Here is a 13,509-nt window from a genome sequence, read left to right on the forward strand (position 1 = left end):
ACGAAACGAACGAACGAAAAGTAACGAAGGAAAAAAAAACGGTTGTACAATGCGTAACTTGAGCGGTACGAGGTTTATCATACAAGTATCCTTTTCCACAAAATCTTAATATCACCGTTTACTGTTTTCTAGAATATCGTAAACCGTTGAGAAACTGAGATTGGAAATATTTTGAAGATTCAAGCCAACACTATATTTTAATACAATAGAACACTATTTAAAGAAGTTAGATATTTTCTAGAAATATCTGTCACATATTAGAACTCCTTGGCGTTATTTTCTAATTTATTGTACAACAAACTAGGCTTCTAAAAGAGTAACGTAGATTTAAAGACTTTTGGGAACCGTGGGTACTACGATTAAATAACCTATAATTAATTAAATAGCCCCAATTAATTAAATAGGTATCCCTAATTAAATAATGACATGGTTTCAATGAATTACTTTTTCTTATGCAACTTCACATGAAAGGAGTTCCAAATGTGAAGCATTCGATTGTAGATTGAAAGTCATCCTTAAGATAAAGAGTAATTGTAGAGCAGTCTCCCATCCATTTCCTTTTGGTTGATTTTTAAACATCTCTACCCTCAACCCCCACGGATATCTAATATGCAGTTTGACATAACAATTTTGTTCGCAATAGTCAAAGTTTGTATGAATTACTTTTTTTCTTTAGCAACTTCGCATGAAAGGAATTCCAAAAGTGGAGCATTTGATTGTAGATTGAAAGTCATTTTTCAGATAAAGAGTACTTGGAGAGCAGTTCCAACCCACATCTTTTACGTTGATTTCTAAACATCTCTCCCTTCAACTCCCAGGGATATATAATATAAAGTTTGAGACAACTATTTTCTTCGTAATAGTCAAACTTTATAGGTTTCATTACCGGAAAAAACGATACATTATATCTTATGCACAGGGTCGTTAATAGCCAAAATGTCAGGGGGGGAAAGAAATTTTACCGACTGGCTGGTTATTTTTACCGCCTGTTTTTCCCAAAAATTAGCATAATGTCTGTTTCGAATACAATACGTCACTGCACGAGTCGGTAAAACTGCTGCACTTACTGACCGAGATTGAGATTTCGGTACATATTATGTCACTATTGTAATACTGTTTGTTTAACCAAATAGAAAATTGTGGCACCATCTGTAAAATTACGACAGGAGTCGGTGAAACTGCTGGGTTTACGACCCCAGTTCAAAATTCCTGTAGATGACAAGTCTGTATTTTCGTGGTCTTAATTGAACAGAATAAAGAATTTTAGCGGCGTCAGAAAAAGCGTTGTGAACCACGACAATTTTTCCAACTTCTTTTGTTTCCGAGTGACCAAAAACACTGTTGGGTGTCCCACCTCCCCCTATACTTGACGTTCCTGCTTGTGTGTCCAAAAAAGGGTAAGGACATTATTAGAAAACTCTCAGAGAACCTTGAGGGGGATAATAACTAAATCAAAAATTGGTCTATTGGATAACTTGACATGCTATCAAATGGACATGTCAACAATATTTCAAGCACATCTGATGATATTAGAATAGGGCTTTCATCGCATGAATTAATATCAAGTTGCTGGCATCAAGCTATGGTTAACTGGAAAAAAGACCGGGACAGATAGTTAGAGTGAGAAGCAAATTCTGGCATTAACCCTTTTTGGATTGTATAAAAATGATGTCATTTCACTTGTTGATAGATACATCTATCACTGAGGGATCCAGGTGGGGGCATTCGCCCCCTCCTAACGTATTTGTGGTTTGGGGATAATATCCTATTGCCATATTAAGTATCATATTTTTGATACTTAACGAGACTTAATATATATAACGAGACCTCCTAACGAGACTTAAATATATAAGTCTCATCAAGCTTAGTCTTTGTCATCAAAAGTTGCGAGCCTGAGAAAATTTACCTTATTTTGGAAAATAGGGGGAAACACCCCCAAAAAGTCATAGAATCTTAACAAAAATCACACCGTCGCATTCAACGTATCAGAGAACCCTATGGTTCTCATTCTAACGGAAAAGAAAAGTTCTAGTGCCCTTTTTCAGTGACCAAAAAAAATGAAAGGTTCCTAGGTCCCCTCCCACGCTCATATTTTCCCAAAGTCAACGGATCAAAATTTTTAGATAACCATTTTGTTCCGCATAGTCGAAAATCATAATAACTATGTCTTTGGGGATGCCTTACTCCCCCACAGTTCCTGGGGGAGGGGATGCAAGTTACAAACTTTGACCAGTGTTTACATACAGTAATGGTTACTGGGAAGTGTACAGACGTTTTCAGAGGGGACTTTTTTGGTTTGAGGGTGGGGTTGAGGGCACGGGGCTATGTGGGAGGATCTTTGCTTGGAGGAATCTGTCACGGGGGAAGAGAAATTCAATGAAAAGGGAGCGGGATTTTTTAGCATTACTTTAAAAAAAAACAATGAAAAAATAAACATGAAAAAGTTTTTCAATTGAAAGTAAGGAGTAGCATTAAATTTTAAAACGAACAGAGATTATTACGCATATGAGGGGTTCTAAAAATACTTTAGCATAAATAGCGAGTTATTTAGGAGGAGATAAATACTTCGCTCTTTATGTTAAAGTATTTTTGATAGTTTCAACTATTTACCTACGGCGTTCCTGATTCAGGGGCCATTCTTAAAGAATTGGGACAAAACTTAAGATTTAGTGTAAAGAGCGAGGTATTAACGAGGGGACAAACCCCCTCATATACATAATAAAAAAATAAGAATATAAAAGTTTGTTACGTAAGTTAATTCTCAAGTTACGTATATTTTTTACTAATAAAAACGTTCGTTAAAAATTAAAAGTTCTAGTTGCCTTTTTAAGTAACCGAAAAATTGGAGGGCAACTAGGCCTCCTTCCTCGCCCCTTATTTCTCAAAATCGTCTGATCAAAACTAAGAGAAAGCCATTTAGCCAAAAAAAAACCAATTAATATGCAAATTTCATTTTAATAATTTATGTGCGTAGAGCCAAAATCAAACATGCATTAATTCAAAAACATTAAGAAATTAAATAAAAAAACTAACTTTTTTAACTGAAAGTTAGGAGCAACATTAAAACTTAAAACGAACAGAAATTACTCCGTATATGAAATAGGCTGTCCCCTCCGCAATCCCTCGTTCTTTACGCTAAATTTTGACTCTTTGCCACAGTTATACTTTTTAAAACAATTAAAAACTTTAGCGTAAAGAGCGAGGCGTTGAGGAGGGGACAACCCATTTCATATACGGAGTAACTTCTGTTCATTTTAAGTTTTAATGTTGCTCCTAACTTTCAGTTAAAAAATCTAGTTTTTTTTATTTAATTTGATCAAAGGGTTATGATTCATGCATCAGACAGTTCAGCCATTGTACAAATTCCACTACAAACATCAAACTTAACCTTGTCGTTTCATACATTCCTTTAATTCAAAACTATTGTGTCTATTTAAAAAGAATTTAAAGAAAATAGGAATTCTCAATAATATATGATGTTCATTTTTTACCTGATCCTTACTGTTTACTTCAAATATAAGTTTATCTAGCTATCAAGGTATTAGATCATTGACGACATCAATTATCCTTTAGTATGATAAGCTTTAATGTACTTAGGAGACATTTTATTGCAATTAATCAGTCGGTCATCCATCCTATTAGAATGAAAGCATATAAAGTCTTTTCTATAGCTGTATTCCTGATTTGTTTTTTTGCCACGCGACCAAGCGGTAAGTGCAGCTGTTTAAAAAAAGCTACTTTTAATGTTCCATATAAGTTCTTTTTGGGTTATATCATGTTTCCAATTGGTGTTTTACTGGCAAGAAGGCAAAAGAAACCAGCCAATTAGATACTTCGTTTTTCCTGGCTTTGTGGGAAAGGGCAGCTTCTTTGTCTCTTTATTTGTTGACTAATTTCTCTTTAAACGTCAAAAGCAGAGCCAGTGTGGTTTTATTTTATATTATCATTTGAATAATGCATATATCTTTAAATGTCATTTCTTTGGCAACTATTACCATAAGTATTTTTCATTCATTTTATGGAGGACTTGCTTTATTTTGAAAGTTGAAGAGTTCTAAGTAAACAATATTATAGCTTAGAAGAAGTGCAACATGTTTCTTAATATTCAATTTTAACAAGTTAAACCGCAAGTTTAACTTGTTAAGCTTATTTAATTCCTGCACTAGTTAAGATATTTCATACATTAAAATCAAGTTGCCATCAATCCATGGGTAATTGGTAAATTCTAGTTTTTCCCTAACCATGCTCTCAAATTCTACCAGAATATTATAACGCTTTTTCTTTTTATATTTTTTTATTATATTTTTTTTATTTATTTTATTTATTATATTTATTATATTTTATTTTTTATTTTTTTATTTATTATATTTTTTAATTTTATTTTTTTATATTTTTTATTATTATTACGCTTCAATTTTTCTTTTTATTGATCTTAGACTATACAATTGTGGAAAATTGCGGGATATATCAATATTCAAGGATGTATCTTGAAAATTATTGTTTTTGGCTTGACTAATCCAAAACTGAATCCTCCATACTTCGTCTATTTCCTTTATTTTATTTTACTATCTCATATATTCTGTAATTCTAGGATACAAATCTTTTACAATAGATGAAAGCAGTTTGAATATAGTTTCGCGGTAGGATAGATGTAAAAAAAAGCATGTCTCTTTGGCTCTATTATTTTCTTTTTCTTAGATTCATCATTCAGAAAAAAGAATCAAGGGAAGTTTTAGAAGGGCTCATTTGTCACAACTTCCTTTTTAAAGATTCTTTATATTCTAAAGTGAAATCTTTAGGGGAAATATGATGCGTAGCAGTGGACCGTCGCAGGAGGTGTGTCAGTTCAAAAAATTTCCCTACTAAAAATGAGTTTTCTTTGTGTATACTTTTTTTTCGCAGAAGCAAGTTAATCTTAGTGGAATTACAGCTAGACTAACTAAAATAGAATAAACTATCCTCCCTCAGCCTGGCCCAGAGTGCTTGAGCTTCGGCCCATGTTTTTAAGTCAATGTTATTCAAGAGTCAATCAAAAAACCATTTGTGATATCAAGACTTACTACTCATAGAGACATTTCAATTAAATCTATTACAAACAAAATAACATCAATTGAATTTCTAATCGCCACCCAAAAACGCTACAAAAAAATCTGCATCAGGGTAGCTACTTACATCGGTTATTAACAAATGATTAACTGTAAAAAAAACACAAAAATCAAAAAAATACCCATATATTATCAACCCATTCCTTAAAAAATAATAATAAATAAACCGTTACCTAACGAATCCTTCTTTAAATTATACGTTTGCATGCCTTGCTCGGCTGCCCCTGGCTGCTTTGGAAATAAAACTTCAAAAACCAGCCCCAAAACACTTAGTAGAAAGGCTGGTCAGATGCGCGTAAGGATTAATTTTGTTTGAACAAATTGAGGGCTCCTCATGAAATTCAACGGAAAACCAAAGTTGTCACTTCCAAGCGTAACAAATATTCAAAGATAATTTTTAAGAAAATGCGATTTACTATCAGTAAGAATGAAATCCCAAGTAATTTTCAAATATATTTGTTGACATTTTGCCAACGGCAAGTTTCAGTTGTCTGCGCCCAATTTTTCACACTAATTAATCGCATGGTTTTGCATTCTCTTTTTAAACAAAATAGGAAATAAGTTTTTTTTTTGTTTTTTTTTTTTTACTTTATAAGGCTATGTTGAAACTTAAAACAGGCATTGCTTACCCTCCTCTTCCGCTGTTTACGGTCAATTTAATACATGATTTGAAGCAAAAATGGAACATTCTCAAACGCGTGATCGCCATCACATTGGTTTGAAGTGCCTTAATTTTTTAACTGCACATACTTGAATATATTGAATTTACTGTAAAATTGAAAAGCGTAAAATATTTATTTTCAGTTTTTGAAAAGCAACAGGTACAAATCTTTTTTATAAAACTAAATTTATTCCATTATGATAACTATTTAAGAAAGATGAGGTTAAGATCAAAAACTGTTTTGGTCAAAATTTGTTCAGTGGCATAAAAAGCAGAATCACTACTCATTGGGAGACAATTTATTTGGGTTCACAAAAGGTTAGGAATATGGCACTACGTTATGCAGCCCCTACAGTAGAGTTTATCCCTAGTTCTTGGCCATTCAGCCAGAATGAACAATGGTCAGGGGCAGCTATCCTCTACAATAAAATGTTTATTTAAAATTTTGAAAACAGCAGGTAAATAAAACATAGCAGTAAACTACGTTTATTCTTTTATGATAAACTTTTAGGAAAGATCAGGTTAAGTTCCGGTTGGAACAGCTGAGAGGCATGGGGGATGGCCATGTCACTGATAGTGAGACAATATACTTTTTAAATATTGACCGAGTTTTTCCTTTTTTTTCTAAAAAACGTCCATTTCCTAATCTTTGTCACGTCTCATTTGTTTATAATATGTAAATATGTATAACAGGGAGCAATGTGATTAAAATCAAACAAACAATGGGGATCTGACTTTTTAAATGTTAATTTTACAAATTTTTAAAAACCTTGGTCTCATCATTAAATTTTTCGAGTTTAATGTGACAGCGTTTTAGTCAAAGATTCGTTCGGTGGCATAAAACGGAGAATCACATAGTTTACTGGTTGAAAATTTATGTAGCTTCTAAAAAAATGTAAAGAACTAGACAGTCCTTACAATATAGTTCATCTCTGGTTTTTGCCCTTCAGCCTGGAAGTTGTATGGTGCGCGGCAGCCATCCTCTTTTGTCTCACAATCTTGTGGAGACTTGGGATAAAGCTAAGCTATCACGGTACTGACCTTCGTCAGAAACTCTGAAACACCTATATCGGCAGCACAAGGGTTTACACCCCTCTCCTGATGAAATGAACATTGTTTTGGCGGGCATATTCTTTTGAGAATTGTGTTTTCTACAATTTCAGTCACTTTTAACAAAAAACATTCCTTAAAAACATAAAATAAATAAAACGAGTTTTTTTCATAAGAAAGTAAAAAATGACGAGAAAATTAAAACGAACATAAATTATCCGGTATTGAGGGAGGATGCCTCCTCCTGAACCCACTACTCCATACCCTAAACTTTGTCTTTTGTCACTGCTCAAACACAATTTTTGTTGGCTCGGGTTATATTACTGACCTCATTTATTTGTTGACCTTAGCGTAAAGCGTGAAGATTTCAAGAGACTGTATTCCCCTTCTTATATGACATTACTACTACTACTGACAACTCACCACATCACCAAGCCACTTGAGACCAGCAGAGGTATACACGCTCCTCCTCAATCCCAATCTATATGAAGCCTTCCTTTTTGCACTCTAACAGGAAGTTCCCGTCTTCTTCAAATCTTTCTTTATGACGTCCTTCTCCCACAACGGAGGAAGACCTGCTTTCCGTTTAGCCCTAGACGGTTGGCTGAGAAGGACAATCTTCGGCAACATGTCATCCTTCATTCGCACACCTTGCTTTAACCATCTCAACCTTTCTTTCATTATAGCCCTAGACAGAGGGATTGAACCACATTTGTCGCACAGTCTACTGTTTGAAATACGGTCAGTCAGCTGGGTACCCAAAACAATCCGTAGGCAATTAGTCTGGAAAACCTCTAGCACGTCTTCATCCACTTTTCGGAGCGCCCATGCTTCAGAGCCATATTTGACAGCTGTTATCACTGTAGCTTCTAATATTCTAATCTCGGTTTGTAGACTTATCTTCCTATTCTTCCAATTATTTTTTCAACTGCTAAGAAACACCCAGAGCCTCTGCTATTCTACTTTTAACATCTTCACTGCTTCTATAGTCTTTACTAATAATACTACCAAGGTAATTGGAGCTGCCCACCTGATCAATCTTCTCGTTACCCAACATCAACTTTTCACCTTCACATTTTCCTAGCCTTAGTGACTTAGTCTTCTTAACATTAATTTTCAAGCTAATTCTAGCACCCTGAACTTGCAAAACCTCTCAAACCTCGTTTATCCTACTCACACTTTCATCAAGGATGCTTAAATCATCAGCATTATCAGCACAGGAGAGTTGTTCTTCCTCATTTGTTTCTGGTGTCTCGCATTGCCTTTTCTGTGCTGAACAAAGTTCATCAAAATGATCCATATAAAGGGGGATAGAACAAAACCCTGCTTAACTACTGATTTAATACAAAACCCGCTGCTACCCTCATTTCTTGCCGTAACCGCAGCAGTCATTCTCGTACATAGCACTAATCACTTTAGTGTATTACTCTGGTATACCGTACAAGGATAAGACCTTTGCTCAAGCTCTTCCATCAGCTGGATTGCTCATAATCTATAAAACTGTGTACAAAGGTGTTTGACAATTCAAGCACTTCTAAATCATTCACCAAAGAATGAAAATTTGGTTGACACATCCTCTACCTTTTCTAAAACTACACCGTTCTTCTCTTAAAACTATGTCTACAGCATTTTTCAGTCTAAAAAGTGTCGTATTACTAAATAACCTGCTACCTCCAGATTCCGGACTAATGCCTCGATAATTACCACACTCACTCTTGTCACCTTTCTTATACAGTGGTTTAATTAAGGTTTTTCTAAAATTGTTAGGTACTTCCCCTATTCCGAAAAGCATATTCATAATCTTCAGTAACTTATTTCTAACCTCAGAGCCTTTACGTTTAAGAAACCCATTTACCATACAATCAGCACCTGGATCCTTATATTTTTTAACACGACATTATATATATTCGTTTCTAGGTTTAATGTCTCTTTTTAATTCTATTTGAAAATTATAGCTTTTTTATTTAATTTTAGATTTTTTTTTCGTATAATACTTATCCCTGTATTAGGCCTACCTCCCCCATAAACCTTCCACTGGTTGTTGTCGTTTGGAGTTTCAAACGTTCGGCAAATATGTCATATGCGTTTTCTATTGGTTGCTGCTAATTTGAATTAATCAATGCTTCCAAATTGATTGGTGACATAATAGATTGGTAACACGAAAATTCGGCTGAAGATTAGCACAATTTTTCAGGCAATTAAGTTCGACTACATGGTAGCAAGGGACTAAAGCTATTAAAACCATTTGAGAAAAAAAAATGAATGTCGGTTAGATTAGCTAGGGCGAATTTCTCACTTGGGATAAATTCGCGAACGAGAGAATTTAGTTGCGTAAGTATAACCCACTTTTCAATCAGTTTGTGGTAACGGTCTGTAAGTAAAGAGCGACCTGAAAGTAAAGCCCAATAGTAAGTAAAACTCTAAGAAAAGTAATTTTGATAACAATTAATACATCAGAAGAACTTGTTTTTTTTGCTGATTCCAAACATGAAATTCACCAAGTTTAATGTTACTTATTGAAAGCAATGAGCTTAATAAACTTGCCTCGTCTTTGAAAACTTGTCTGACTTTGGAAAAGGGAAGAATACAATAAAAAGTCAAGCAGTCTTAATGAAAATCACACCTTTAGATTCAGCATATTAGAGAGCCTTACCATCAATTCTCCAAGCACCTATCTGCATAACCTATTATTATCTATCTAGATAATAATCTATTATATATCTAGAAAATAATTTATTATATATCTAGCACCTATTACATAATAAAACAAGTTTTTTAACTACAAGTAAGGAGCGACATTAAAACTTAAAACTAGCATAAATTATTCCATATATGAAAGGAGTTGTTCCCGCCTCAGCACCCCGCTCTTAAAGCTAAAGTTTGAGTCTTTCTCACAACTCTACTTTTTAAAACAATAGAAAACCTTAGCTTAAAGCGGGAAGCGTTGAGGGAGAGACAATCCCTTTCATATACGGAATAAATTTCTGTTCATTTCAAGTTTTAGTGTTGCTCCTTACTTGCAGTTAAGAAAATTTGTGTTTTTACTTAATTTCTGAATGTTCTTTTATTAATGCATGTTTTGATTCTGGCTCACCGCATATGAATAATTAAAACGAAATTTGCATATTAATTTTTTTGGCTAAATGACTTTCTCATAGTTTTGATTAGACGATTTTCATAAAAAAATGGATGAGGGAGGAGGCTTAGTTGCCCTCCAAGTTTCGGTTACTTAAAAAGGCAACTAGAACTTCTTACTTTTTTTTACGAACGTTTTTATTAGTAATAAATATATGTAACTTACAAATTAACTTACGTAAGGAACATCTATATTTGTATATTTTTAATACGTATATGAGGGAGTTCGTCCCCTCGTCAATACCTCATTCTTTACACTAAAGCTTGAATTTTGTCCCGATTCTTAAGAATAACCCCCGAATCACAAATGCCGTAGAATAAATAGTTGAAATTACTAAAAATACTTTAGCGTAAAGAGAGAGGTATTGCGGAGGAGAGAAACCCCCTTACATACGTAATAATTTCTGTTTATTAAAGTTTAATGCTACTCCTTACTTCCAGCTGAAAAACTTTTTTCTCATTTATTTTCTCATTTTTTTCAAGTAATACTAGAAAATCCTAAAATTTTCTCTCTTTAAATAATGCTAGAAAATCCTTCATGGAAATTCTCTTCCCACGTGATAAATTCATCCATGGAAACATACTCCCATATAACCCCATCCCCCCGATCCCCCTTCCCATAACGTGAAAAATTCATCCTGAAAACGTCTGTACACTTCCCAGTAACCATTACTATATGTAAACAGTAGCCAAAGTTTGAAACTTAAAACCCCTCCCCCAGGGACTGTAGGGGATTAAGTCGTCCTGACAGAAGTAATTATTAGATTTTTCGCCTATGTTGAAAAAAGTGGCTATCACAAAATTTTGATCCAGTGACCTTAGGAAAAAAGAGCGTTGGAGGGGGCCTGTGTGACCTTCGATTTTTCGGTCACTTAAAAGGGCGCTTGAAACTTTAAGTTCCGTTAGAATGAGCCCTCTTGCAACATTCTAGTACCACTGGGTCAACACGATCACCCCTGGGGAAAAAAAGCAAATAAACACGTATCCGTGATCTGTCTTCTGGCAAAACATACAACATACTAAATAGCACAAACGGGAGTCGCTGTGCCATATAAAGACAAAAAACGTCATTTGCGCATTCTCACATTGTAACGTTAATAACTCATAAATTGCTCAGACTTTCAGGGAAAAATGTCAATATATATTTAACTGTTAATCTACTTTAATTAATTCTGTCACTGGTCATGGTTATTACCGTGATTTCTTTCTTTGCTTTGTTGATGTTATGAAAAATAAAGAAATCCCACTTGAGATAAAAATTGTCTTTATGACATACAACAACAACCATTATATACGCCCAAATTATCTTCCCTCTCGAAAAGATAATCAAATTTCCTATTTTTGTGGATGAGAGCATGTAATCTTAATAACAGATGCTCTCTGATGTGTTGGTTTTAATTGCGCAACTTCCATTAACATCCTCGACCAGCGAGGTCGAGGCGGAAGGCCAGAGACCAAGTCCGTTTAATTTTGACTTCAAATCAGGTTGCCATCATGCCATGGCTAATGTTAATGGCTAATGAGAAAAAGCCATGTTAGATAGTCTAAGTGAGAGGCAGAGCTCGCTTAAGCATTTTTCAGAATTGTATAAAAATGATGTCATTTCACTTTTTCATAGATGGTCTACATTCCTTCCATCCATTTTTAGGGCAAAACTAAGGTTAATAGTCATGGGTAGTCAAGGGTAGATGGGGTGCAAAGGAGACGAGACAAGTCTTTGGGTTGACTCATGATGGACAATGTCAAAACGCTCCCTATAGGGTGTTTTTCTTTTTGTGAAAATTTGGAAAATTGTCTCAGATTTGTAGCTTCTGATGTGTAGATTTAAACTTGGTGAATTAAATATATTTCAAATTACCATTAAAATCAGATTCGTTTTCTTTATGTATTGCTATTAAAATTCCCCTTTGTCCAAAATTTTGGATACTATTAGTCCTAGTCACACATCACTTTCGATTTTTTACAACGAACTGTTTATTTATTACCTTAAACGACTTGGAACAAATCATTTTATTTCTGTTTCATATAATCTCCCCATTTCAGATGGCCATACGAGAACTGGTCCTAATATGTTATGCATAGAAGATGGCATTTATGCAAACCCATATGACTGTCATAGCTTCTATTTGTGCATTGGCGGACACTACGCAGAGAAGATGCAGTGTCCAGAAGACCTTGTTTATAACCCAATTATTCAGGCATGCGACTGGGAAGAAAATTATCCCTGTAACACAATATTTGATAAGATATAATTTATGAGAATCTGGTCAATGATATTTACTAAGCTTTAGAATATTCACATATATGATAGATTTGGTTAAATTGTGATTAAAGTACTATATGGTTAAAAAGATTGAAAGTGTTACGTATTCTATGTGTGTTTAAATTTTTGAAAATATAAGAAACGGGTTTATGTTAACTTGTTATTTGGTAGATCTATCAACTTCATTGATCTATTAATTTAATTAATTTTTCATGTAACTGGTAGACCTATTAATATAATAACAGATCTAAGCAAATTTTATGTAAGACATTTATTCTGAAGAGTTTCTTGTCAAGGCAAATTGATTGTCGTTGATGGCTGTAATACTTACAATAATAAAGAGGGTTGCTATTGTATCCTAAAGTACAGAAGTATTACTCCAGTATGTAAAAAAATTAATTGATTTACAGTTTGGAGCAATAATTTCTTTACTGCTGTTTTTTTTTTGCATCCTCAAAGTCTGGCTGACATAGAATTCAGCTGAAAAATTGAATATAAAAAATTGAATATAATAAAAAAAATATAATAAAAAAAATATAATAAATATAATAAATATATAAAAAAAATATAATAAAAAAAATTGAATATAAATAAATTTCCTAAGAATTTAATCCAAACAAAACTCTGATCAGCAGAAATCAAAAATTGACTCAGGTAGGTCTTAAAGCAGGAAGATATTATACTTTATGCTGCTCAGCCTCCTTTTCAACACCTTTGTAATTGCTAATATATCTAGAAATGTAATTTACCGCTCACCATATGAAAATCTTTGACTCTTTTGTGGTTAGCAGACTTACCATTGAAAGACTTTTCTTAAATATTGACAACGTTTCCGTTATTTGGCGTTATATACACATAAATAAATTATAATCTTTGATGTCCTTTATTATTTTTATTTTGTAACAATCGACCATTATAATCCATACCGCTGTAACTACTACCTTTATAATACGGTACCCACAAAAAACACACAATTTTTTATTCCCTGTATTATTTTTCACTATTGTTTTTCTACATCGTTTTTATTCTAAATAGGCAGTAAATCTACTTCCTTCTGCTTATTAAGTACATGTTATGGTATATCAAACAATAAACTTCTTATCTTTCCTGCAAATACAGTCTCTTGGTCTCGATTTATTTGACCTAGAAAGTTTATCTTAGCATTTCTATATAAAAAAAATCTCTGCCTCTCATCCCTTTTTGGCTAGAATATTTGTATCCAAACACAACATGCTGCATTGTCTAAGGCATAATTGATTCAGTTTTCTAAAATAATTACAGCTAGAAAATTATGC

General features: G+C 33.6%; 1 protein-coding gene and 1 long non-coding RNA gene across 3 annotated transcripts in view; one reads left to right on the top strand and one right to left on the bottom strand.

Moving 5' to 3' along the window:
- LOC136029947 (anti-sigma-I factor RsgI-like) overlaps positions 1-13,509 on the bottom strand; it is an 84,594-nt gene that overhangs the window by 66,774 nt on the left and 4,311 nt on the right. The window contains exon 1 of one of the 2 annotated variants that reach the window (XM_065708492.1): positions 5,279-5,479. The exons of the other annotated variant lie outside the window; for it this stretch is intronic. Coding sequence (XP_065564564.1) covers positions 5,279-5,312 — 34 coding nt within the window. The 5' untranslated portion in view covers positions 5,313-5,479. Of the gene's footprint in view, positions 1-5,278; positions 5,480-13,509 lie in introns of those variants that run through there. 2 annotated transcript variants of the gene reach the window in all.
- On the top strand, positions 3,563-12,370 carry LOC136029949 (uncharacterized). The gene is made up of 2 exons (XR_010618145.1): positions 3,563-3,710; positions 11,995-12,370. It is a non-coding gene; the product is annotated as an uncharacterized LOC136029949 (long non-coding RNA).

Source organism: Artemia franciscana, chromosome 8, assembly GCF_032884065.1.
Source record: "Artemia franciscana chromosome 8, ASM3288406v1, whole genome shotgun sequence".
NCBI lineage: Eukaryota > Metazoa > Arthropoda > Branchiopoda > Anostraca > Artemiidae > Artemia > Artemia franciscana.